Source organism: Lissotriton vulgaris, chromosome 3_1, assembly GCF_964263255.1.
Source record: "Lissotriton vulgaris chromosome 3_1, aLisVul1.2, whole genome shotgun sequence".
Classification (NCBI taxonomy): domain Eukaryota; kingdom Metazoa; phylum Chordata; class Amphibia; order Caudata; family Salamandridae; genus Lissotriton; species Lissotriton vulgaris.
Genome location: NC_141689.1, coordinates 1,134,562,737 through 1,134,590,595, shown reverse-complemented (window position 1 = coordinate 1,134,590,595; position 27,859 = coordinate 1,134,562,737). Strand labels below are relative to the sequence as shown.

Here is a 27,859-nt window from a genome sequence, read left to right as displayed (position 1 = left end):
GTTGAGGGTGGGTGAGGGTGAGGGGTTGAGGGTGAGTGAGGGTGAGTGAGGGGTTGAGGGTGAGGGTGAGTGAGGGTGAGTGAGGGTGAGTGAGGGGTTGAGGGTGAGTGAGGGTGAGTGAGGGTGAGTGAGGGTGAGTGAGGGGTTGAGGGTGAGTGAGGGTGAGTGAGGGGTTGAGGGTGAGTGAGGGTGAGTGAGGGGTTGAGGGTGAGTGAGGGGTTGAGGGTGAGGGGTTGAGGGTGGGTGAGGGGTTGAGGGTGAGTGAGGGTGAGTGAGGGGTTGAGGGTGAGTGAGGGTGAGTGAGGGGTTGAGGGTGAGTGAGGGTGAGGGGTTGAGGGTGGGTGAGGGGTTGAGGGTGGGTGAGGGTGAGGGGTTGAGGGTGAGTGAGGGTGAGTGAGGGGTTGAGGGTGAGGGTGAGTGAGGGTGAGTGAGGGGTTGAGGGTGAGTGAGGGGTTGAGGGTGAGTGAGGGTGAGTGAGGGGTTGAGGGTGAGTGAGGGTGAGTGAGGGGTTGAGGGTGAGTGAGGGGTTGAGGGTGGGTGAGGGGTTGAGGGTGGGTGAGGGGTTGAGGGTGGGTGAGGGTGAGGGGTTGAGGGTGAGTGAGGGTGAGTGAGGGTGAGTGAGGGTGAGTGAGGGTGAGTGAGGGGTTGAGGGTGAGTGAGGGTGAGTGAGGGGTTGAGGGTGAGTGAGGGTGAGTGAGGGTGAGGGGTTGAGGGTGGGTGAGGGGTTGAGGGTGGGTGAGGGGTTGAGGGTGAGTGAGGGTGAGTGAGGGGTTGAGGGTGAGTGAGGGGTTGAGGGTGAGTGAGGGTGAGGGGTTGAGGGTGAGTGAGGGTGAGTGAGGGGTTGAGGGTGAGTGAGGGTGAGTGAGTGGTTGAGGGTGAGTGAGGGTGAGGGGTTGAGGGTGGGTGAGGGGTTGAGGGTGGGTGAGGGTGAGGGGTTGAGGGTGAGGGTGAGTGAGGGTGAGTGAGGGGTTGAGGGTGAGGGTGAGTGAGGGTGAGTGAGGGTGAGTGAGGGGTTGAGGGTGAGTGAGGGTGAGTGAGGGGTTGAGGGTGAGTGAGGGTGAGTGAGGGGTTGAGGGTGAGTGAGGGGTTGAGGGTGAGTGAGGGTGAGGGGTTGAGGGTGGGTGAGGGGTTGAGGGTGAGTGAGGGTGAGTGAGGGGTTGAGGGTGGGTGAGGGGTTGAGGGTGGGTGAGGGTGAGGGGTTGAGGGTGGGTGAGGGGTTGAGGGTGAGTGAGGGTGAGTGAGGGGTTGAGGGTGAGTGAGGGTGAGTGAGGGGTTGAGGGTGAGTGAGGGTGAGGGGTTGAGGGTGGGTGAGGGGTTGAGGGTGGGTGAGGGTGAGGGGTTGAGGGTGAGTGAGGGTGAGTGAGGGTGAGTGAGGGGTTGAGGGTGAGGGTGAGTGAGGGTGAGTGAGGGGTTGAGGGTGAGTGAGGGGTTGAGGGTGAGTGAGGGTGAGTGAGGGGTTGAGGGTGAGTGAGGGTGAGTGAGGGGTTGAGGGTGAGTGAGGGTGAGTGAGGGGTTGAGGGTGGGTGAGGGGTTGAGGGTGGGTGAGGGGTTGAGGGTGGGTGAGGGTGAGTGAGGGTGAGTGAGGGTGAGTGAGGGTGAGTGAGGGTGAGTGAGGGTGAGTGAGGGTGAGTGAGGGTGAGTGAGGGGTTGAGGGTGAGTGAGGGTGAGTGAGGGGTTGAGGGTGAGTGAGGGTGAGTGAGGGTGAGGGGTTGAGGGTGGGTGAGGGGTTGAGGGTGGGTGAGGGGTTGAGGGTGGGTGAGGGGTTGAGGGTGAGTGAGGGTGAGTGAGGGGTTGAGGGTGAGTGAGGGGTTGAGGGTGAGTGAGGGTGAGGGGTTGAGGGTGAGTGAGGGTGAGTGAGGGGTTGAGGGTGAGTGAGGGTGAGTGAGTGGTTGAGGGTGAGTGAGGGTGAGGGGTTGAGGGTGGGTGAGGGGTTGAGGGTGAGGGTGAGTGAGGGTGAGTGAGGGGTTGAGGGTGAGGGTGAGTGAGGGTGAGTGAGGGTGAGTGAGGGTGAGTGAGGGGTTGAGGGTGAGTGAGGGTGAGTGAGGGGTTGAGGGTGAGTGAGGGTGAGTGAGGGGTTGAGGGTGAGTGAGGGGTTGAGGGTGAGTGAGGGTGAGGGGTTGAGGGTGGGTGAGGGGTTGAGGGTGAGTGAGGGTGAGTGAGGGGTTGAGGGTGGGTGAGGGGTTGAGGGTGGGTGAGGGTGAGGGGTTGAGGGTGAGTGAGGGTGAGGGTGAGTGAGGGTGAGTGAGGGGGTGAGGGTGAGTGAGGGTGAGTGAGGGGTTGAGGGTGAGTGAGGGTGAGTGAGGGGTTGAGGGTGAGTGAGGGTGAGCGAGGGGTTGAGGGTGAGTGAGGGTGAGTGAGGAGTTGAGGGTGAGTGAGGGTGAGGGGTTGAGGGTGGGTGAGGGGTTGAGGGTGGGTGAGGGGTTGAGGGTGGGTGAGGGGTTGAGGGTGAGTGAGGGGTTGAGGGTGAGTGAGGGTGAGTGAGGGGTTGAGGGTGAGGGTGAGTGAGGGGTTGAGGGTGAGGGGTTCATCCCAAGCACACAAAAAACAGTACCTTGAGTTCGTTCAAGTCGGTCGTGTTCTTTGGCAGATGTTGGAGGGTTGGCCCTGCCCTGCCTCTTCCTGGCAAGGACGGGCCCGCCCTTGGCACAGGCTTCGCTAGGGTGCGGCCCGCGCTGCAGTGTTACAAGGCGCTATTAAGCGCGGCAGTGACGGGTGGCTCCTCCCTCTGGGCAAAACAGCACCCTGGGACTTGGAGTCCCCACTGGCAGCTGTGTGGTGTCTGGTGGCAGTGCGTCCTGCGCTGTGGTGTTACAGGGCGCTATGGACTGTGGCGGTGACGGCAGGCTCCTCCCTCTGGGCAAAGCAGCACCCTGGGACTTGGAGTCCCAACTGGCAGCGGTGAGGTATCTGGTGGCAGCGCGTCCCCAGTTATTAGTTTGCCTCTTTGTCAGTCTCTCTTGGCTCAATCCAGTAATTATTATCTCTCACTTGATGCTATTGGGTTTTTGTGTGTATCCTTCCACCTCCAAGCAAGTTTTTGCATTTAACAGCATGTGGCAGTACTTTAGAACTATTGCCCTCTCTGTTCTCTCCTGCTGGCTCACTCTAATATGCGAACACTGCTTGTGTTAGCAAATTCAATCCAGATCTATTGTATTTGCCAAGGCTGTTACTCAACTGTTTGCATGGTACACGAGAGGGACCATAAGGCTACAACTTGGTGCAATATAAACACAATAAATCGAAGCTAGTGTGTGCAATCCTCCCACATGGAGCACTGGAGTGCTATGTCTATCTCTGCCCTCCACTGCTCACCCCATGATAAACCTTTATAGCTGCATGTTATGTGCATAAATCTCTTTATTTAATAGAAGCTTTCAGGCCAGGAGATGTATCTTCTGAAGGCTCGTTAACTTAACCATCCGGAAAGTGCATTGGTTAAACCAGCCGCCGCTTTAATCATTCCACCAAGAGCACCTGTCATGGAGGCATTACTGGGGGCAGGGGGGGGGGGGGGGGGTGACAAAGGGGAATACGGTGAGGAGAGAGATTCATAAACCTGCAGCCATTACATGCCTCTCCACACGGAGTACGCAGTAATGGGCAATGGAAAGGGGGGTTGTTGAAAATAAGAGGGGGGAGAAAGAATAGGGGGTGTGAGACATTAGAGCTGTTCATAAGCATGCAGCCATTAATTCGTCTGCATGACGAGCGCACCTGTTAAATTGCATTGGGTGTTACATTGCATTGGGGTGACCTTACCGGAGCACAGAGCAGCAGGTGGTGCTGGTGGGGGGGGGGGGGGGGAGGGGGAGAGAGAGAGAGGGCAGGAGAAAGGGAGAAAATAGACCTGTGTCGAACTCTGGCCGCAGCTTCTATCATCTTCAGAAATATTGGCAGAAATAGTCCGCTTTATCAAGGCAAGGGGCTAGGGTGGGGGTGGATGAGGAGAATTGAAGAAGCGATCCATACTTTTGCCGTTCTAATGCCCAAGTTGCTCCGTCTGATTGTCGAATGGGTAGCGTTAAGTAAATTTTTGGTTTTTTCACGTACCTGTGTTAGTTTCGTCGTGAACCTCCGAGAGCAGGTCTGTGCAGGGGAAGCTGCCTCGGGCTGGGGGTGCTAGGGGGAGGGGGCGGGAGGCGGAGAGTTGAGGCAGGCAGGCATGGGAGGAGAGGAGGAGGGGGGAGGAGTGCATTGGGTGTTACATTGCATTGGGGTGACCTTACCGGAGCACAGAGCAGCAGGTGGTGCTGGTGGGGGGGGGGGGGATGGGGAGGGGGAGAGAGAGAGAGGGCAGGAGAAAGGGAGACGGAAAAGATAGGAGTGAAGTGAAACGACGAGGCGAACATGTGTGAGAAAAACGAAAAGCGGCCGATGGGAGACGAGAACTATTAGGCAGAGAAAGAAAGGAATGGACAAGGAAACAAGACGGACGGACGGAAGAGAGGGGAGGGGGGAGGAGAAATGCGACACGGAGGGAGGGGGCGGAGCGGGTAAACATAGACGGACGTGCACGCGCACGCGCTTTTAAGGTCAATGCGCATGCGCATAAGCTTAATGCGCATGCGCATTGACCTTAAAAGTCACGGGCACTGCAAGGAATCGCCACGATTCCTTGCAGTGCAGATAAAGAGTGGATAACTCGCAATACTCTCGCCTTGCTCGATGCGCATGCGCATCGACAGGCGAGACCTAAAAAGTGACATTGCAAAACGAAATAAAAAATATCATAAAACAAAACATAAGTAAAAGACCAGCTCTGGCACTGAAATTGACAATTTTTTAGGAAGAGGTGCAAAAGCAAAATTCTATCACTCAGGGTGAAAATAGCCAACGGCTGTTGTGGGCTACCTATTGCCCCATGATGCATGCTGTAATAAGCGAAAACAACATTTTAAATGACATTGAATGAATAGGGCTGGCTGACAGTCCCTATAAGTAAAGATACTAAATATATAATTTCTGTAAAATCAAATGGCATTGACTTATGCAAAAACTGAAAAGGGATGCAGGGTTATAAAAGATTTAACCTGTGGGCATTTTTTTGTAATCCATCAATATCTGTAAACGGTTTTACCGGCAAGGACAAATGAGCATCAACATGTTGAATATTCACATCCCACTTTATTATAGTTGGCACTTCTCATCAGAATCTACTTGGAACCCCAATCAAACACTTCTGTTTTCTCGCTGTGCGAGAAGCAGAAACATAAATTGATATTTATAATACCATTTTATGTTTCTGCTTCTTGCAGTACGAGAAAGCAGTGGGGCGATGCTGATCCAGCGAGTTTCACCAGCTTGGGTTACTCATAAACTACCATACTCACCTGGGCCCACAAACATTCACACATAAGCCGGTAATTACTGCTGGATTTGGCACTACAGGGCAACATGGTATGACAATCTTATTGATTTTCCTCAGCTCTTGACCCACCCTATATTTCCCGTTAGGTTCCTTTATACCAATTATGGGTGAGTTACAAGGACTACTCATTATTTCTTTCAGAATGCCTTGCTCAACTAATCGATCCATTTCTGCTGCAACACCAGCTTTAATTTCCGGGCTCATTTTGTTTTGCCGGGTATTTGGATAAACTGCACCGTCTTTTACAGTTACTTTCAAAGGACCTACATTTGCCATTAATCCTACTTCTTTTCCTGTAAAATCCCATACTTCAGGATTCACAGTAGTTTTGACCTCATCTGGTAGCTCGTTTTCTGTCATCATGGAAAACATTTCATTTACTTCTGTTACCTGCTTGGCTAACATGATTTTGTAGACTCCGTCCTCATCGGGGGTCTGAATTGCAACACCATCCGGTGTGCAGAATATTGTGCATTTCATTTTGCACAATAACTCTTTTCCTAGTAAATTTACGGGACTTGAGTCACACACCACAAATTTGTGCATCTCCTTAAAATTGCTAATATCAACCTCCATTGGTTTTGTAATTGGGGTCCTAATTTGTTTATTAGAAACGCCCACTACTTGGATTGCTTCTCCCGAGAGGGGTAGGTTTGAGATGTCTGCTGTTCTTACAGTAGAACAGGTAGCACAAGTATCCAACACAATGGTGATGTAATTCCCTTCAACCTTACCATCTATACATGGACCTGACTGATCTACGGGCAAGGATGTGCCAAGTACGAACTCCTCTTCCTACCCTCTCTGGCACCGTCATTGTATATCATTGTCGAAATAGGAATCCTGCAAAAGAAACTGAGGTGTTACAAAATTTTCTTACCACTTCCTTCCTGGAATCCGGGGTTCACATTGTACTTGACTTGACTCACAAAATTTGGCATAGGGGAAGGAGGCAATTCACTCTGTATATTTACAACCTGCTGCGGTTGTCTCATTAACCCCTCATTCTGTGCTGTGGATTCAAATTTTGATTTTGGGTGTTATTATTCTGTATAAGTTTACACTTGTTTTACCAATGCCCCAATTTTCCGCACCTGTGCCCTTTTTCTCGGTTCAAGCTTGATTATTTAGCTGGAGTTCTCGTTATTTTGATAATTTAACTTGGGTTCACTTTACTTTTTCTTCTAAATTCTTTTGTCTCCACAGTACTTTGCGTACTTGAGGATTTCATCTATGGGCTTCGCTTGTCAGCATAACATGTGCTGCTTAATCATTTGTGATATGTCCAACCTCAACCCAGACACAAACCGATACACTAAATGTGTCATGTATTTGTCTCCAATATTCTCAAACCCACTGTACTGCTTGAACATCTGTAAAAGGCATTCATAGTAGGCATGTACTGACTCATCTTTTTCTGGGGTTGTTCTGTCTATTTTTATCCAATCTGTTTCTTTTGGGGGAATCTTCCCTTTCAGGAAAGTGATTACCTGGTGATATTTTTTCATTACTTTTTCTGACTGGGCGCCTGTCTTTTCATCCCTTGGGTACTCATCATTGAGCCAATCTATTGTGATTTTAAATTCTGTCCACAAATCGGCAGGTACAAATATGTCAAAAAGACCATCTAAGTCCTTCAACAAAACTTTTGAAACCTTCACAAGCCTTTCAACTTGCCTGTACCATTTTCTTGGTTTTTCTCTCAGCTTTGGGAAGTCATTGGTAAAAGATAAGGGGCCATATGTATCAATGTTAGGTTTTGCGATTCTCAAATAGCGAATTTTTGAGAATCGCTATTTGATAATCGCAAAACGCTTTATGTGGTGGATTTGCAATACATTTTGCGAATCCTACATATTCCTTAATTGCGAATCGCAAATTGCGATTCCCAATTAAGGAATACCTCCCCATTCATTCCTATGGGCCTAGAGGCCCATAGGAATGAATGGGAAGACATTCTCAATTTGCGATTCCCAATGAGAGAATCTCAAATTGAGAATGCAATTCCAAGTGTGGAAGGGTGTCAAAAGGACACCCTGTTGCACCCCTGAAATGAGCATTGGTGCACATGTGACACACATACATGCCCTAAGGGCATGTGTGTGCACCACTTGTCACTTTGAAAATTGCAAAAATAGGCATTTTTTAAAGAAATCGCAAATTGCCACCAACCTGTAGTTGGTGGTAATTTGCGATTCCTTATGCCATATTCGCACAACTTGGGGTGCTTCATACATTCTATTTAAGAAATCGCAATTTGCGATTCCCTAACACCTTGGCTGCTAGAGGTTTTCCCCTCCTGTGCTGACATTCCATGAATCCCTCTATTCATGACGAGCTCAGCTCATCATAAGCACAGCTCCACTGTGCCTCATGACGAGCTCAGCTCGTCATGAGCAGGGAAGGGGTTAAAAGCATTCGTGAAATAAGGAATCGCAAATGTTGCGATTCCTTAATTTGCGAGACAGTTGTGCTTTCCTATATAGCACTGGGCTAAATTGCGATCACAAACGCTGAAATTCTGCGAAATCGCAATTTGCGATTCCTTAACACCTTGGCTGCTAGAGGTTTTCCCCTCCTGTGCTGACATTCCATGAATCCCTCTATTCATGACGAGCTCAGCTCGTCATAAGCACAGCTCCACCGTGCCTCATGACGAGCTGAGCTCGCCATGAGCAGGGAAGGGGTTAAATGCATTCGTGAAATAAGGAATCGCAAATGTTGCGATTCCTTAATTTGCGAGACAGTTGTGCTTTCCTATATAGCACTGGGCTAAATTGCGATCACAAACGCTGAAATTCTGCGAATTTCAGCCTTTGCGATCATCGGAATTTGCCTTGATACATATGGCCCAAAATATCCTGTCGGGTTCATAGGACATGCACATAACCTCCTCCTGGAACTTCTCTTATTGGGCACAGTCTTTCAAACTTTTCTGTTTCTTTCATTAAATATTCAGATGTTGTTCGATTCGCCTGTGCTTCTTCCTTTTTTTTGTCCACCTAGTTTTCCATCTATCTAAATCTCCCCATTTTTGCACCAGTGTTAACAACTCTTTTATCTGTAATTTTCTTCCTGACACGTTCATGTTTTCTAAATGCTTATCAGAAAATTCTGCTCTATATGGTTTCTGCAATACTTTGGATTTCCCTATGTCAATTCCCACGTCTGAGGCCAAATTCATCAATTTCTCATGAAATATTTTTGCATTTCGGGTGATGCTTCTGCATATAAATAGCAACTCTTCATCACTAAAGGTGTTTAATCTATCCACTCCTACATTCCTAACTATCATTTCTTCCAATTCCACTCTTAATTTAAATATATCTAATATCTTTGATTGGGGTTTCAGTCTATCTATTTTTTATGTCCATCTTTCTATTTCTTCTGGGGTTACCATTGTGGCATTTTTCGTTCCTGTAGATGTCTCAATTTGCACTTCTTTCGAACAACATGGGGTGACTTTTCTGAGTGAATCATTTATTGGCTCTCTTATTGGCAAATCCATTAAGGAAATTATCGATTCACATTCACTGGCTTGGTCATCAATTATTATATTTTCTTTTCTGGGTTGCATGATCGGTGTAGTTATGACAGGTGGTTTAGGACACATTTTCTTATCTCTATATAAGGGAACAACGGGACCTATAGTTACGGGTATCGTTAGTGCTTCAGGATTTGTGTTCAGCTGGGTTATTTTATGAATTAATTCACTTCTATTTTAATTTATCGCTTCCTTTTCTTTTTCTTAAACTACCCTTTCCATTGTAGTCTCGTGTACAACCTGCGGAACTAAAGGTGTTTTCAGAATCTGGGCACTAAGGGTTGTTCTATTTGACTTTTCTTGGTAAGGTGAAGGATTTTGCATTAAAATATCTTCAAAATAATCGTCTTCTGAATCTCCACTATTTCTTACTAAATGTTTTGTTTTCTCTGTACATTTACTTCCTGCCTGTTCTTCCGTCATTATTACAGGATATAATCCTTCCACTACTATGGCTTATCTCCATTGTTTCATGTGACTATCTCGAGTTTCTCGAGGAAACATGGGATAACATTTACTCAGGTTCCTGTTACTTCGTGATCTATCTCGCTCAAATGCCTCAGTTTCCCATTCTTCTAAAGCTTTGTACTGGGTCAATATAGGTCTTGGTTCTAACTCATTCATGCAACTTCTTAAATTATGTAAAATTCTCCCTTTAAATGTTCCGAACTCAGAAAATGCTAATACTCCATCAACTTTGGTATATTCTATCCAATTTTCCAGCTATACACAGGTATGATAGCCTCTCTCCATCATCATGTATGATGCAGGCCTTTTTGGTGGAGGGATAAGAATTCCTTCTCTAGTTTTAATGGGTTTATCCTTTTTAAAATAATTTTTAATATTCTGCATAAATGAAATTTTTCTCTTTTCTCCGTACATTTTATGTGAATTTCCTTTAATATACTGTTCGTGGGCAAACCCTATAAATCTTCCATCCGGACGAGTCCCTATTATGGTCGGACCGAGTCTCCACATACAAATCTCACTTTCTATTATTATCAGGGCTTCTATTTTGATGACTAATCAGATGTTCTCTTTATCTCTAATGCTTCTCCAATACTAGAGCGTCTTTTAATCTGATGACCAATCAACCTCTATTTTGCTTATTCGCTTAACCAATGCTTGCGCTGCTTTTAGTGACGTCAGTTTTGCTCCTCTCTACTGACCCCTCCTTTACAATTTCACATCAGCTACACGCCCGCTGTTTCAACGAATTCCAGCGCGGCTCTCAGTGACGTCAGTGCAGCACCCGCAACTGACCCCTCTTTTTACAAGGTAATGCAAAACTTAATTTCCTACAATTTTACTTACACATTTCATTAATTACGAACGTAGAAACATTCGCTACTGTGCCTGTTTTACTAAATTCAAAGAAAAGCCAAATTCTTCTGCTGCGAGTAAAACTTTCCGCTTACCCTTCATACTCTACGAGTAAAACCTCTTCCACTTACTCTTCACTCAAGCATCAAAGAACCTGCTACTCCTTCAGTATTACCCTTTCTAGGTGATATAGACCAAAGTTTCACTAGCAAACTCTTTTGCTACCAATCACTCTCCCTTTTATACAAAGAATAATTCCTAAATTAGTGCTTCAAGTTCTGCATAACTTTTCACACTTTCTTCATCATGGCAAGTAATTTCACTTCAGTATGGCTTCCATTCACCACCCGCTATTCAATATTCCCGGGAATTTTCCAGACAACATAAAACAATACATACAGGTTTTGGTTAATACATAAATTAATAATTCAATACACAATTTTCTACCTAGCAAACTAAAACCTAACTATAACTCTGCTACCAGGGAAAAGTGACCCAGCGAGTTTCGCCAGCTTGGGTTACTCATAAACTACCATTCTCAGCTCGGCCCACAAACATTCACACATAAGCCGGTTTTTACTGCTGCGATCAATTTCGATATTCCTGCGTGATGAATTTACCTTTACCAATTCTTACCAACCCTATCACCTTGGGCCTTAATTTCCTATGGTCAATAGATCAGGTTGTTGGTTGAATAGGTAGAAATGTCATTACACTCTATTCTTCGAATGACCACAGACTCGAGAGAGTTTTAAAAGTTTTATCTAATCAATAATTTTGTGAGTCAGATACCAATACATGTCATACACCAATTTCTTTAGGAAAATAATCAAGAATAGGATAAAATGACTTGCTTAAAATCTTATGATTACAGTACAAGGACATACTACACGGGAATTATATTTACCTAGAATGGTGTAAGAACCAACCCCTGGCCAAGGAGCTGGATAGGGACCCCTGAGTCAGTCAGGAGCCAAAGAATTAGGACAGTTTCAGGACAGGATAGGTGACCTCTTCTAGATGCCACCCCAGCATTGCACCCCTCTATGGCACTACTCTGTTCGATTCTTCCCCCTCCTAGGATGTGCCTCCTTGATTTTCTTCCGCTTTACCCTTCTAGATGATCGGATTCCTCTCCGTCTTTTTCTCTCTCTCGTGTCTTCTATCAGAGTGCTCGTACAGCGTCTCTGTCCTCTGTGGCATCCACCATCGTCTGCGTCGGTGATGGGTCTGTGACATCTAACTGACTAAGCCTACCTTAGTTATACTATTTTATGTGTATGTGCCTTCCCCAATGTTTCAATATCCTCGAAAACCCCTACTTCTGATTTGACAAGGAGATGAGGAGAGGTCATCACACCATACTAATGTAATGCTTTTTCTTTAGTTCATTGTTCAATATTCCCGCCCTTTAATTTACTTTCCCAAGCTTTATTCCCACCCGCATTTCACATTAGTATACACATTTTGACTTCTTTTCTTCCCTTCTTCGGGTCGAGAGGTGAGGTTCTCAAGCGCTTCTTTGCTAGAGCGACCTTGGCTGAGTTTCAACTGACTCATCATGGATCCGGACGGGTTTGGGTGCGCTTGCGCACAAGTCAGGTGGTGTAGGGATTTCAGTCACCCTCCAGGCCCAAACGCGAACTAAAAATAAAGTAAAGACATGTTAGAATACAAAATAAATGAATGCACTGTGTACCACTTATTTGTACTCTAATTCTATTAATTTATTTAACTTTTGCATTTGCAGTTTAATAAAACGTGCAAGGTTTTAGTTTAAGCATAGCATGTGCATTAACATGTGAGTTTCAAGAGGCTATCTTAGTAGCTATTGCGCAGCTGCAAAGTTTCCCAACAAAAGCAAGGACGTCATATTACGTAGATTCAGTAGATGCATGCGGAGAAAATGTGTGCTTTTTCGGCAGCCATTTTAAACCATTTGGGTTACTTATTAGCATTACACATAGGCAAGCTTCCACTAGATTCAGTATAAAGCATGTAATGCAATATTAGTATTTACGAACATGTTGGTTACAGTATTACACGTTATTTGAGAGGATTGTATCCGAGCAAGTCTCTTTCATACGAAACCTTGCTCCATCAACACTCCCTGCCCACATAGAGGAGCCGCCCCTGCTTGTAGCCCTTGGCAAGCAGGTTTGTGTTAAAGATTGCACGATTCATGCCAAATGCTGCTTCTGGGTCTGCTCCAGTCTTTAAGAACGTCTGGGTTATATTGAACCTCTTTTCACTGTCAGTGAAAGGTCAAGCGCTCTCTTCTCACATTCCATTTTATGTAGGGTTACCAAAATTAGGTATGTTTCCATTATAAGGCACTTCGTTTTGAGTGATCATCTCTCTATGCTGAAGCACTTCTGTCCAGTGCCATCTTAAGGATTTTTGGAGTCCCAGAAATATTTTGGAGCCCCTGTTGAAACAGTTTAGAATGTATTAGTGATTTTTAGCTAAACAAGCCCTCATTATTTCAAACAATATTACAATATTTTTTTAACTTTCAGAAACTGGGGCACATAAAATCAACCAATACTCGAGTTGCCCAGCATCCACCAACCAAATAATGCTAAAAGAAAGCCGGAAAAGGAATTGATAGAGCCATTTCTTTTGGTTCTTGAGTCTCAATGTATTTCAATAAGAACATTTAACAAAGAATTCAGCGTGTTCCTACTCTTGTTGGCCAGATAAGGATGGGTAAGGTTGACTTGGTAGCAGTTTACTGTCTGTGATTCCCCATACTAGTGCTGATGAAATGTGGGGAATATGGTGTTTAGGAACCCCTCAACCCCGGCAGCAAATTAGGTACCCTCCCATTTTTTAGTTACCTGTGCAGCATATTACCCCATGAAAAGAACTGGATTTAGGTTTCAAATTTCCAACACCCCCCCTCTGCCATCCTGAGTATCAAGCAACCAACTTGCGAACTGTGTTACCCCATCTGCCATCAGTGAGGTTAACTCATGGCCTCCATAAAGCACCAGGTCCACCAGAGATAAGGCTGTATCAACATTTCCAGAGCTATGTGCTGGGGAAGCCTCTGTAAAGTGCCTGGTTGGTGACAACGGTGGTGTACCAATGTGGTGTTCTACCTCGGCCTCACTCCCTGTCATTCTGCTCTTTGGGAAGGGCCTATTTCATTCTGTTTTCTCTCTGACACATTGCCCGGGTGGTCGTCTATCCACCAGGGTCTTTTTGCCCATCGTCTGTTAATAGCCGTTTAGTGGACTAGTGAATAACCTTAAAATAAGATGTATGCACATTGAGCTTGAAATTGTATCTTTAATTTAAGCTTATTCATAACACTAATACATCTCCCAGACATCTGTCATTCTCACTGCAACTGTGAAAATCAAAGCACTACTTTGATCATGTTCACCATTGCATTCGGTGAAGTCTTATCATTTTCTTGTTAATTTTATTACTCGCCCTTGTACCTCCACAACTCTTTCTATGTAGTCACTTTAGCTAGACAGAAACCTCCAATTCTGCTTAGTAAGAGAAGTGTTAGTGGACAAGAGAGAGGAGGACAGAGAGGAAAAGACAACATTATAGTGAGAAAGGTGAAGCAGAAGGTGCAGGAAGCTAGAAATGTGGTTAGAGAAATCAGCGAGGTGAGGAGAGATGTAAGGTAAAGAAAGACCAGAGGGGTAGGCAGAATGATACTGATAGAAGAAAGAGTGCTCTAGATTAGAGCAATGGCGGGGCAGGCACAGGGGAGGGTTATGGGGGGAGGGATTCACGCGGTGGGGTGCACAATATAAATAAAATAATAATAAACGTACCTTGCCCCTGGGTCACTGCTCCTGCTCTCTTCGTTGAACTCAAGGAGCAGGAAGTATAGCTAAGCCACACTGACAAATCACAATGCTGCAATCCGGCGTTGTTATTGGTAAGCACCCAGGCTTCCCTGACCAATCACAACGCTGCAATGCATTGTTGTGATTGGTCTGAGCTTCCTGGTTTGACGCTCAGCCATGGAATGGGGGCCTGGGTATGTTCTTCACGCAGGCTGTAAGGCAGCCTGCATGGGGAACAGGAAAAGTGCACATGGCTGTTTTGGGTGGCCCGAGAGGGCGGGCCAAACAGTCATGTGCCCTTAGGAGAGGACAAATAACTCCTCCACTGAGCTGCTCCGAGGGCAGAGCAACTCCGCACACTGACCTGCCGGCAAACCAGCTCAAGCATAAAATGATAATAACTCAAAGTTATTATCATTTTATGTTTCTACTTCGCACTGCCTAAAAGCAGTTGGGCGAGCCTTTTGAGTCACCGGAACTGACTTTTCTAGTGTTTCCACTATCCGTAGTGTGAGGAAAATCTTTAACTCATATTTCTTCATTAACTCTAAATAATCCCTAGGTCTTAGTAAAACAGCCTGTGCAAATCTGGATATGGAATTGTTTGAAATTTTCAAAACAAGATGGTTCTCTTATTTTAGACATAAAGGCCAGTTAAAAAAACAGTAAGACAATGAAGCTTAAAAACTGACTCGATTTACTGTTCCTACCAAAGTTAAAAGCAATTCTTAATTAGAATATTGATTAAATAGCTCTAGAGTCAATTACTCCCATGCATAGTGTTCAGATAATTTTTAATGAGGAAGCACCTAACGCATTATAACAAGTTTTCTTTAAAATGATATGATGTTTTAGTATACTGTTCATCGCACTTCCATTATTATTTGACTGTTGTTGTTCATACAACTAGTTAAAGTTTTAATAATTTTTCAATTACTTTGTCTTGATCTATGCTCACCTATTTCCCTACCCTGCCCTTCTCCTTTTGCCACTCTTTTTTTAATTGCTAAAATCAAAACATCTATCTATTCAAGAAAACGGATTGTACCTTTTGTTTTAATAGTTTCTTTGGTTCACCACTGGTGCAGTTATCTGGGCAAACCCTCTTACCATTTGTCCTCCGATGGAACTTTTCTTCACTGCGTGAGTGGTGAAGGGAATCAGCATTAAATCAATCAATTTTAAAATTAACAGTGTAACTCATTTGGCTACACAATAAGGACCAGGAATCAGTGACTATAATTGAGAAGGTTCATTACAAGTTAGGAGTCAGGTTAAAATAAACACATCACAGCACCAGGCTGTAAAGATACAGACTACAAACTGGGAAACCCAATCTCCTAAAGAAGTTTAGGCATACCAGTATAAGGCAAACAAGTAATTCAGTCACCGCAATACAAATGATCAGCAACTTGATTTGGTTCTCAGAGAAGAGTTTCTGCTTCTCTCTTCTATACATGAGTAAAATCTAAAATCATCTAAGTTAAATATCAACTAAGGAGAATGCTTTGAAACCTCAAAGATCTGAAAAAAACAGAGAAATGCAGAAAATTAGGAAAAATGCCAGAAGTGTGGGAAGATGTCACCATTTCAGAAGCTTGGTCATGAGTCTCCTTGGGACAGGGCAATGAGTGTTAGCCTAAGCCACACTCAGTAAAGAATCAAAGGGGAAGCATAGAGGTCTAAACCTCTCAAAGTCCAAAGGAAGTGGCCTAAACTCAGACAGTGTGAACATCAGTTATTTCCGCCAGAATTTCTAGAGCAATACCCCTCTGTTCGCATCATTAGGGGTTTATTGTCATTTCCATTATCATGTTGTAAACTGCAACATTCACAAAATGTCCCAGCTGAACATGGGAATTTCAACAGAGCTGAATAAAATTCTTCAGTTAGCGCTCTGGCTCTCTATGTTCTTTGTCACGGTCCTTTTCTCAGGCTCTCTCTCTCTCTCTAACACTAGTAAAGTGTCATATCTGTGCTCAAAGGAAGAAATCATGTGAACGCACCGGCAAGGAAAAATACATGCAAGCAGAAAATGGAAAACAGTATTTTATGCAGAATGGAAAACAGGACTAGTAAGGACAACTGAAACTATTAACTCAATGGTGCACTTTTAATATTTGTGTGCACTTTCAAACACAAACGAATGTAAAACTATAAGTACATTAGATACATATTACATGTGGCATACAGTAAAATCTTGAATATGTGTGTATAACGATGACTAAGAACTGTATTTAAATAACACATATGAAACATTAGTACACACATTACAAAAATAATTTTTGTTTCAAAGGTGTATACATTTTCATAGTATGAGGATGGTTTCTCTTCAATCATCTAAACAGTAAATGTCCTTGAATTAATTCAAAAGGAACAAATGATGGACAGAATGCAGAACAATTCAAACATTCACCCCTAGTCACAAAGATCTGGGTTTAGTCCATCTTTCTTTTGCCCACCACGCCACCCTAGTTGGATCCAGCCATTTGCAAATCAGTCACAACCCTGTGCCTTATGGGAACAGTCCAGCCGAACAGCCAAGCCAGGTCCTTCCTGGACCGGAAACAAGCATCCTGGGACCGGTTTCAGGGCACTATTTTTGCATTTAATGAATTAAGGCACTCACAGCCTGATTTATCAAAGACCCGTTTTGCGAGTCTATAATAGCGATTCATAAGGAATCGCTATTACAGACTCGCAAAACGGGATTCATGTAGGAATCGCAAAAAGAATTGCGATTCCTACACATTCCTTATTTGCGATTAACAAATTGCTAATCGCAAATAAGGAATAACACCCCATTCATTCCTATGGGTCAAAAGGCCCATCGGAATGAATGGCGAGTATTCCTTATTTGCGATTAGCAATTAGCTAATCGCAAATAAGATAGCGATTTAAAGGGTGCCAGGGGTGTCCAAAGGACACCCTGTAGCACCCCTTAAATGCAAATTGAAACAGGTGTTGCGCACACACATGTCCAAAGGACATGCGTGTGTGCAACATGCAACTTAGAAAAATGCTTTTAAAAGCATTTTTCTAAGTTTTCGCTATTTACCACGAGGTTTGACCTCGTGGTAAATAGCGGGCCGAAATTGCGAATTCACAATTTTTAAATGGATGATGAATTGCATTTAAGGAATCTCAAATAGAGATTCCTGAAATGTAATTCCTCGCAAAATAGCGAAATCGCTATTACTTATTTTTGCATTTGGGATGATGAATCCCAATGCAAAAATAGCGCTCGCAAAGTGCCAGATTCTCAGAATCTGGCCCTTTGCGAGCCGATTTCGGCTTGATGAATCAGGCTGTATGCATATATGGATTCTCTAAATCTACAGAGAAAGCACTTCAATAATGATGTCAAGTGCAGCACTTTACATTAATGTTGTTAGGACACACAGGAAACGTGCTAAGTGCACGTCATGTATTTGTGACGTGTAAGGGTAGAGCCAAAATTATCCTGCTCCACCACTGTTAATTTAAATATGATATTTTAATATTGTGAATTTATTCTACATTTGACCATTTTTGCTCTATTGATGGTTTATTAATTCTTTGCACATACAATCAGTTGTATTTGTATATTTGGTCTAATAAAGCTTTGTAAACACGAAAATAGGATCGTGTTAAAAAGTACGAGACATTTCATTCATGCAGAATGGTGTTTAAATTAAAGAAGGCTTGCAGCGCAGAGAAGAACAGTTCTCTTTACCCAGTCCAGCATCTCTTACAATCCCCAACAATAAGCATTCTAGAATGTTGCTTTATGTGATGTCAGCTGGGGTATTGAGATGTATTGGGTTATATTTCAGTTATTGGCCAATTTTAGACTAAAGGTTAGGGGCGCATGATTCTTAAAACGTATTGATAACACAATTTCCTTCAAAGTGTGACTTCCCTCCAACTATTCTTTGACAGATGAAAAACAGTGGTTACATATTTCAACCCATAGTAAAATTGCCACCAGAGTATTTTCCGTCGGAGGAATTACCACAGTTTCTCCAAGTAATGGTACTTCCATGGGAAGTTACGTTATCACTGTTTTTCAGGGGATTATATATTACCACCCTTCTTTTCTTGAGACCCATATTCTGTAGATAAACGTTATTTTAGTGAGTTTTGAGCATTCCCTCTGTCTAACTACTGCCCTTGCATTTCTTCTCTGCAGTGATTCAGGAGACTCCGGGTGATGGTGTCAGATGGTCTATTTTAAGCCTCACTGGTATTTCATACAAGGATGCCGGGGAATACAGATGCAAGGCCAAAAACCTTGCCGGCATGTCTGAAGCCTCAATAACAGTCACCGTGATTGGTGTGGTCACCACAACTGTGTCCCCATACAGGTTTGGAAAGAGGTTCGGAGCTGAGCTGCAGGCTACTGTGCCAGCAACTGTGAAGAAAGATCTTGAAGCAACAACCATACCCCTGCGAACACTGACTCCACCGCAGGCAACAGAAGCAGCCACAACAGTAACTTCTATTGAAGTGTTGACAACCATCAAGTTCACAGAGAAGCAACCACCCAACGTGGCGCCCGACGTGAAGAAGATCTCAAAGATACAACCAACAATCACCACCAACAAAAAAGTCCCTCCGGCTGACATGGTCAGGAGGGAAGATCTGTCACCAGTGAACATCTCTATGTTCAGCGAATCGAATACTGCTATCAAAAGTCTGGAAGTAGTCATTGAAACAAAAGATAGGGTCACCTTGACTTGGAAGACACTGAATGCCGCAAGCAACACGGTCTTAGCTGTGCTATACTCGAAGTATGGTGAGAAGGACATGCTGCGACTGAGTACGGATCCCAATAAAAATAAAGTCACCATAGATGGCTTGCAAGCAAACACCAAGTACATGGCATGTGTTTGTCCAAAAGGGCTCCAGCCGAGAAAGGACCAGTGCATTGTTTTCTCAACTGATGGGTTACGCGTTGACAGAGGATCCCAGGTCCCTGTTATGGCTGTAGCCAGTACCGCAGCCTGCGTGATTATCTTACCATTAATTTTTTTCTTGCTATACAAAGTTCTGAAACTTCAACAGAAGCCACAGTCCGTGGGGGAAGAAGAACTTTTAAAAGAGACATATGTCAAATTTGAAACTCTGTCACTTAGACCACAGTCCGCCAACAATAGTGGTGGGGAGCTCTGGACTCGCAGGGACACCACAGAATCCGAAAGGTTCCTTCTGTGCTCCCGATCAAGCATGGAATCCCAGCAAACCTACAAAAGTGAAGGCTCAAGGCCAGAGTACTTCTGCTAGAGAACACGTTCATCAGACAGTGCAAAACAATATGAGCTGTAGACCTGACTGCTACATATGTTACCTGCAAAAATGGCTAGGTATCTACTGGGCAACGCAAAGTCTAAAGGCAACGCATGACAGTAAGGCATGCTGAGCTGTCTTTATGCATGACCCATGCTTAGCTGTGTGTCATATGTAATTGTAAAGAATTGATCAGAGGCAAGACTCCTTTAATGCATGGATTTCGTTAGCTGCGACAACCCATCCTGTTATTATATCAGTACCTTGTATTGATAATGCAAGGGACTGAGTTCATCAAGGGAGTGTTCACTGCTGCAGTGAGTGTCCCACTCAAGGCTGCACTCGAGTGGCAAGAGAGCAGGATCCTGGGGATTTTCAAAGATAACGTGACCTGCTTCAGGATTGGTGCCTCCCTCTTCTGAGTTTCTACAAGCGTATACGTGACTTCTATTGGACATGTTGAGATGAGGAACATCTGCTTCTAAGTGGACAGATGTTCCTACAGAGCTTGCCGTCATGCTGTCAGTCAATTTAGGGGCAGGTGTGGGCAGGCCTTTGGGGTTTCCGGTGGAGCTTCCCTGAAAACAGGAAGTGGCCAACAGGTGCATTAAAGAGTATGGTGCAACCTGTTAACTGCTGCCATGCTCAGGTGTGTCTACACAGAGAACCTTTTTACAGCATGCGGCAGTGTTTTTGTGGTAGTGCAAAGCACAATTTGACGGCACCATTAATGCGATAGGAGTTATTTTTAAAGGCATGTGTCATCATATATTCATAAAAGAACAGATTCCTGCAGATGCATACATGTAATCTACATTCCTAGGCCAATTTTCACTGTGGTCACATCCAACCACCACTACTCTATCTTCTATAGGTGAATATAAATCTGAAACCCTCTTACCTATGTGACAAAAGGGTGAGAAAAACACATTTTGCATAGTGGATAAAGAGTAGAGGGGTGCAGTGCAATTTAAATTCTGGTCATGTGGGATGAAGGTGGGTGAGAGCTCTTTGGCAGCACAGTAGGCGAAATATGAATGCAAAATGTGTTAAAAGAACAATTACTTACCTAGATCCTGTCAGAACAGTTCGCATCGGTGATGCTCCCTGCAACCTGTATTTTTATGACTTGGTAAGGCATGGCCCAAACTGGCTTTGTTCTCTGCTTTCAGTGATCATAGGCCAACCGTTTGCAGCTTGATTTTTTGCTCTACCTGTAACAATGTTGGTTGTTGGTAGGACATATTTATGATTGTAACCAGCCTAATGGAGGTACACAGGTATCAATGCTATGAAAATACTTTTCAGTTCACCAAAGGCAATACGCATATTTAAATTCACATAGTTGACGCCATACAGATTAGATGAACACACTTCAGTTTGTGTCATTTGTGATTTTTTATTGTGTAAATTAGAGCAAAAACAGCAGTCACATGTTTCGTCACTTACACTTCCTCAAGGCTCAGGGAAAAAAGTATGATGAACAGATGATAGATAATTCATATAAGAGACTGTGTCAGTAATTCGAAGTAAGATTGATGTAATGTTTAATCGGCCAACCCAACAAAGTTGATGTAGAAAGATGGCAGACAAGTATCTTATAATGGTTATTAGAAGTGTAATTCGAATAGCTGAATGTCAGTCTGGCGAAAGTGAGCTAAGCAAGTAACTTGTGGAAAGTAGACTGAATGCATACAGTCTGTCCTGTACATTTATTATTACATCATATGATTTGAGTAACTCACATTTTTTATTGAAACAAGAGCTCTTACATTAGACTCATAAAGAAACAATCGTTATGCCAGTGGATACCTAGGAATTTTAACTTTGCCTACCAGGTTGGAATTAGGGGTTAAAATCTTTATGCTAGTCCCCTTCTGTGAATAGTCTTGTCCACCAAATGGTTTCCTTCAAGTAGCCAAGTGAACATATAGAACTGGGTTATCAAATTTTCATGGGTGGTGCTAATGTGTTTAAGGCATTACATTTTGTGACAAACTTGCTGGTGCTACATAGCTCCCACAAGTTTAGGGTACATAATTGTTTTCAAGAGTGGCTTTTTGCTTCCATACAGTAACATTTTAACATGCAGTTTGTAAAAATGTTGTATTCAGCGTACAACCTGTTGTTTGTGTGCTGAAATGGTGGCTTGTTATGATTTAAATATTGAAAATGTTGTATTTACTGTTGTACATGGTCTATGAAATAATCGTCCAAGCGATAAATCCAGAACCAACAGAATGGAGCAGACACACCATAAGTCCCGCAATTCATTAATAGATGCAGTGTGTGGCCTAAATAGCCCATTCTTTGTTTCTAGTCTTACTTTGAATTATGGACCATGCGTTAAGTGTCATACAGTTCATTTTTCACAACTTCATTACATGCAGTCTTTGTGCCCAGTATCCTAAGTCAGTGCATTATGGTTGTTTTAGTTCAACAAATATATAAGGATTGGAATTCCAGACATGTAATTTGATCATTTGGGAACTCCTCAAAGGAATATAGTACAGCATGTCTGAAGACAGTCAAATTTCACTTTTCCATCTAATGGAATGAGTACCTGTTTAATTGCGGCATATGTGCAAGGGATAATCTTCCTCCGGTGTGCTGCCATCATTTGTCCCTAGGAAACCATAATGGAAAATCCCAAAACAACAGAAAGGGGCGTGCACACCTTCAATTCAGAAAATCACTTACAGGCGAAGTTCATGGCTTAAAAAGCCCATTCTTTGTTGCCTGTCTGGCTTCGGATTGAGGACTCTGTAGTTAGTACAGTTCATCTTTCACAACTTCATTACATCCCATCTTTTGGCTCAATATCCCATTTCAGTGCTTTTTGTTTGTTGTGTTACAACAAAATCTATTGAGCGGAATTCCCGATATGAATTTCACTCTTTTTGGAGTTCCTCAAAGGAATGTAGCACAGATGTTCTGAGGTAAATTGTTGCCATGGTTCATAATCCATGTAATGATCTTCCAAACAATTATCACTTAAAAATTGATTGGTAACATGTTGTTAAAGAAAGAGGAACTACAAAATCAATGTGAGTTGACCTGGAGATTTTCTGGAGTAACTATGAGATAAGGAAGTGAGACATGGACTAAATGGAAGGTAATCTGGAGGATTTGAGATGATGCTGAACTGGCCAGAGTCAGTTCCCAATTTGTGTCTACTGTTTGTAGCACTGTCCAGTGTTGCGGACCTTTGATAGAAAAGAGGGAGAAGAGGTTTAAGTTCATTAAGATGCCTTCGTCCAACCATCAACCCCCTCTATTGGCACTAAGGTAGTGCATTTTACTCACTAATCTGTATTGTGAATGAAGGAGGTTCCTTCACAACCACATAAGACATTCCTTCGAACCGCTCCTATCATGTCATCTCCATCACTGACCTTCACTTCCAACTGTAAACAAATCTCTCCATTTCTATTGACCAACCCATGAAAATGTGGGTCTTGCATGGAAAACATGGTAAGTGCATGTACCAACGCCTCTGGGTATTGCAAGAAATAGGGACCCATGTGAAAGGCATCAGTGGAGACATGAAATCGCCCATCAAAATTGAATGGAATGTAATATGAACTGATAATTATCATAACTGTATAGTCCAGTGATGTTATTTCTGTTATTTGAATTTTGCTGGTTCTACACATTAAGTTAAATGGCAATACAAATAAAGTTTTAAACATGGAAATAGCCCTTAATTTATTTGCAGTATGGTGCAAACATTATTTAACATATTGACTTGGTTTAATTTAATCTCTTATGTTTCTGATGTATTTAATAGTCCAATTTTCTGGATACCCCACCAAGAGTTATCAGGATTAGATAGGTAGGATATTTTGAATATTTTCTTTATCATTATTAAAAATGTAGTCTCAGATAGTTTAATAGTTTTTATCCATATATTTCAAAGGATGTGGAGGTTGAGGACATCACTACAGCCTTCTAAATTACACATAAGGGGCCCACAATAACAGCCATGCTGTGAACAATACACCACCCCTTCTTGCTCGCAACTTCATTTTGCTTCATCAGCATAGTATGTTAATCTACTGAAACAACAAGACCATCCATAACAATAGTTTCCAATTTAAACAATGGAGTGTGTAATCGCTACAAGCTCATCATTCCACAAGGGCCTCACATACAGATATAGAAAGGAGGGAGTTCTCATCTCATAGGATGCAGCTGTATTCACTCATGCTCCATCAACATTCAGCAGCAATATGGGTACTAATGAGTGACATACTGAGAGTTGTGAGTATGTTGAGTCAATTAAATAGATGTTAGTCCTGACAAATGTACTAAACTCTTGGGAACAATGAAACATGTTGACAAGTGGATATAAGTCAAAGAATAAAAAAAATATATATGTGCCTGCATATGTCTAAAAGTGCATGTTAGTAATTGCCTGACACATTTTAGAATTTATAGAATTTGGTTGAGGACTTCTAGTTGCATCTCACTTAACCTAGGAAGCACACAAATAAGGTAACAAGAATAATGCAGCACAACCACTGCTCATGGATGAGGCGGAGACAGTGACAGTGACAGTGGTGAATTGTAGGGATGGTATATTCTAAATCATGTGTTGAATGTGTTGTGGTGGTTAGAAATTGTTTCTATGATATAAGGTTGTACCCAAAAGGGAATCTTTTTTGACATAACTCCTAGTGCTTGTGCAGCAGGGACAGGCAGGAGAAGGTTGGGGAGCAGCAGACCTTGTACTGCTGCCCGTCTGAGAGACTTTGCAGATGCGCCCTCAGGTTAGACTGGTCGGCGAAGGCTCAGTTGCAGTGCGGGCAAGAGAAGGGTTTCTCTCCTGATAGGAAGGAAGACACATACTTACAGTACATTGTTCTACTCTTCGTGTTGAATGTTTTATCAACAACGATATTTGTGGTGATGTTGTTTCAATGTCATCTTGTTGCCAATCTCTGAATAATTTTCTGTGGTGTGATTTTCATAAATGTGCAGGGTGCTACGGCGGATAATTGTCAACCGCTAATCTCTGTGTAGCACAGCGAGATTTTTTGCCTGCGCAATCCTAACAGGTGATGCAAGAGGTTTAATCTGCTTGGGTCCGTTGATTAGAGTCCTCTTAGAAAGGTAACTTTAATAAATGGGGTTATTTGAAACAATGTTTTTAATTTTTTTTTATTTTTTTTAAATTTTATTGAAGAAAAAAGAACTTATACACAAGGCAATAAGACAATACATTCGGACATGTGTTCGAGGAGGAGGGCTACTGCAGTACAGTGGGATACAAACATCATTGCTGCAAGGGGGGGGGCAGTGTGGAGACAGAATCAGTAATCATAAAAGCTACACAAGACTTGGAATGCCGGATCAGGGGGAAAGGGGGACCTCTGGGGTCTCCACGAATGGAGGCGTGCATACATTTCCACGGTAGGAGTTCCACTGGCTCCAGATTTTATTCCATTTCCTGGGTCTACCCCGTGCAACATACACCGTCTTCTCCCTGAACATACACCAGTCCATGTTCTCCTTCCATGCCAAAACCGTGGGCGGCCGCTGGGAGCCCCATAACTGTGCGATATCTCTCTTAGCAATCATATTCCCAAGGGGCTGCTCACCCGCGATGCCTGCAGGATAGCGTCTCTGTCTCTAAAGTTAAAAATTCTGGCGATAATCGGCCTCGGAGGGGCACCCGGCTTCGGCTTCCCACCCGGCACTCAGTGCGCACACTCCACAGCAAAGAATTTACTTAGGCCTTTGGGGGCGAGTTAATTTAGGATGAGATCCTCCACCAGGAGATCTGCAGCGGGATTTTCCGATTTTTCAGGGACCCCAATAATACGTACATTATTGCGTCTGGCCCTATTTTCATAATCCTCCAGTCGACGAGTCATGAGATCATTGGAGGATCGCAGATTGCCAACCTCCGTCTGTAAGTCGGACACGTCGGTCGTGAGGCTGGAGGTCTTCAGATCTAAGGATTTTACCTTCTCATTAGTCTCCGATAAGTCCGCCCTGATCAAATTGACGTCAATGGCTACGGTGTCGAGCTTAAGGGCGAGAGCCTCATATTGCTGGCCAATGGAAGTCTTAATACCAGCAATGGCGCCCATGACATCCTGTAGAGTCAACTCGATCGACGCAGCCGGGTCATCCTTTGCCTCTTCCAGGGTTCTATTCGTACCACCGGGAGACCCCTTGGGATGGGTATATCGATCCATGACATTCATTTGAATAGTTCCCCCCCAGAGAGGCGTCTTGGTCTTTCGCTTCTCATTGTCGGGCCTGCCCGCCATGTTGGGCAGCACACAGACGCTCGCGACTTTTGGCACACAGTAGATTCACAGAGTTCGGCTAGACCTCATGCAACTAGATCGTTCTCGAGATAGGATAAGGCCAGAGACCCAAAAGCGAAACCGAAAGTTAACTCCAAGGCAATGAGAGGAGCCCCGAGGGCCGTTGTTGTTCAACTACTGCCTGGGCGTCTGAACGACTCGAGCCCCAGGCGTCACCATGGGGTGGGCCTCGAAAGTTCAGGTTGTCGTAGTAGCGGTTACCGAAGTCCGAATCAATTTTTGAAAGCAGCTAATTTATCAGCTGAGTTTCATCTCCAATAACCCGTCTTCGTAATCAGGATACCGTTCAGGATATATGCGGGAGGCGGCGAGGGTCCCGGGAGCCCTGTGCTCACGCGGCCATAACGGATGCGCGCGAAGCTCCTCTCTATTTGAAACAATTTAATGTACAGCAATATTTGGGCTCTTTATAATTCAAATTGGTTTATTTTTCATAATGAACATGGTGTCCATGACCGGGGGCCGGGTTCGCGCAATAGGAACAAATATGCATAAATATGCTACTGTTGTGTAGGCCCCATTCTGTTTCCCTCCATCCTAATATGCTCAGGGGGAGGAGTGTGACATGTGATAGCAAGCGGGGCACTCAAATTTCATAGCCATGATTTATCGGATTTGAGCTGATGAGGATGTGTGCAGGATTGTTGCCAGCTGCTCATGGTGAGATACGATGCGTTGTCTGCTGGGCTGTGTCGTATCATGCTCTGGCGCCTGCAAGCAGCTTTGGTTTCTCGAAGCGAGCTTGGGCCAGTTAGGCAGTTGATTTTCCCTCCTGGTGCTTGGGAACTGACTAAATGTACGGTGGTGGCCTCCTACCCCGCAGGGGGGTGGGGTCCTTCACTGGTTGCGAGGCGCCCATGCTGGTGTTAGGTAAGCACGGTTGGGCCTGTTGCTCACAGTGCTGTCTGCGAATGCTTAGGGCTACCTTAATGTGCCCACAAATTTGGGGGGCTTGGCGGGTCGGCTAGTCTGCCTGTGGCCCGCATGCTGGTTTGGCATTGATGGTTAGCGCTGTGCTCAAGCCCAGGAGAGCCCCCTACAAACGCCAAGCTGACAGGCGGAGAGCTGGCGCGGTCTGACATTGGTGTCGAGGCTCCACACCCTGCTCCGTGATGTGCTGTCTGGGTGAGCGGGCACCTTGACCTGAGTCTGTGCTTGCCTCCCTACCTCTCCGGGTTTCTTCGGGCGGTGCTACCCAGGGTACTGTGGCATTGTGCTGTGGCGGCTCTTTTACCTGAGTGTGTTGCGGTTCCCCACAGGGCCCATTTGGGGCGTAGGGCCTTCCAGAGGTGAAAGAGAGCAGAGACGGCTGGTCATTGGTGTTGTTGCTTGGCGACATAGCGTAGTCAAAATCAGTTAAGGTCTTGTGCTTCATGCAGCGATTATTTCTCGGGTACTTGGTCCATGCGTTGGGGTCCTTCCAGCGAACTCGCGACCATCCCCAAGGGCACCCCATCCTACTGGTCTGGCCAGGTCAACCCATGACCATCTCGGGTGGCAACCAGGGCCGGTACTGTGGGGCATGGGGTTCAACAGCGAGAAGGGTTTGCCTAGCAGGGAGCGTCAAGCAGGGCATACCAGCGTGACTCCCTTGTGATAGGTAAAAGTGTTTTGGGCAGCCAACTTGATAGCAGGAAGGAGGCCGGGTCCTCCGAGGGCCATCCTTCATGAATGGTAGATTTGCAAGCGAGCCTACTGAGGGTTTTGCTCTAGGTCATGTGGGGCAAGGGCGATTGTTGGCGGAGGATCGTCAAGCCTGTCCAAGTCTCGGGTGTGTTAAGTTGAACTGAGAACAAACACATAGAGCCTAAAACGCGCTGTTGATTCAGTAGTTAGAAAGGCACCTATGCCTCATGAAAAGTAAATAAGCTTAATTTGTCCCTTAAAGTCAGAAACGTTTTAAGGCATGGGAAATATGGGCGCTAGACACAGACCCTAGCCTTTCTGGGGACCACCTGATGGAGCCTGCTCTGATATGCAGAGTCCTGTCAATATCTCAGGCTTGCTGTAGGGGTAATGTTATGGGTGAGTGTGGCAATGGGCCAATTCTGCTAAATTACAGCATCAAGTTTACCTGTATAATTGACCGTGAATATTTCTTAAAGGGATTGTTGTAAATACCCTTGTCCTTTAAGTTAATTTCGTGTCAGTGGTGTGTAAAGAGTCTGTGGCAATCCCAGGTTGTGTTTGTGTTTCATGC

The 27,859-nt window shown here is 44.4% G+C and overlaps 1 protein-coding gene across 1 annotated transcript in view; it reads left to right on the top strand.

Moving 5' to 3' along the window:
* LRIT3 (leucine rich repeat, Ig-like and transmembrane domains 3) overlaps positions 1-19,552 on the top strand; it is a 180,674-nt gene extending 161,122 nt beyond the window's left edge. The window contains exon 4 of the mRNA XM_086963135.1: positions 18,222-19,552. Coding sequence (XP_086819261.1) covers positions 18,222-19,315 — 1,094 coding nt within the window. The 3' untranslated portion in view covers positions 19,316-19,552. The remainder of the gene's footprint in view (positions 1-18,221) is intronic.
* The last annotated feature ends 8,307 nt before the right edge of the window (positions 19,553-27,859 follow it).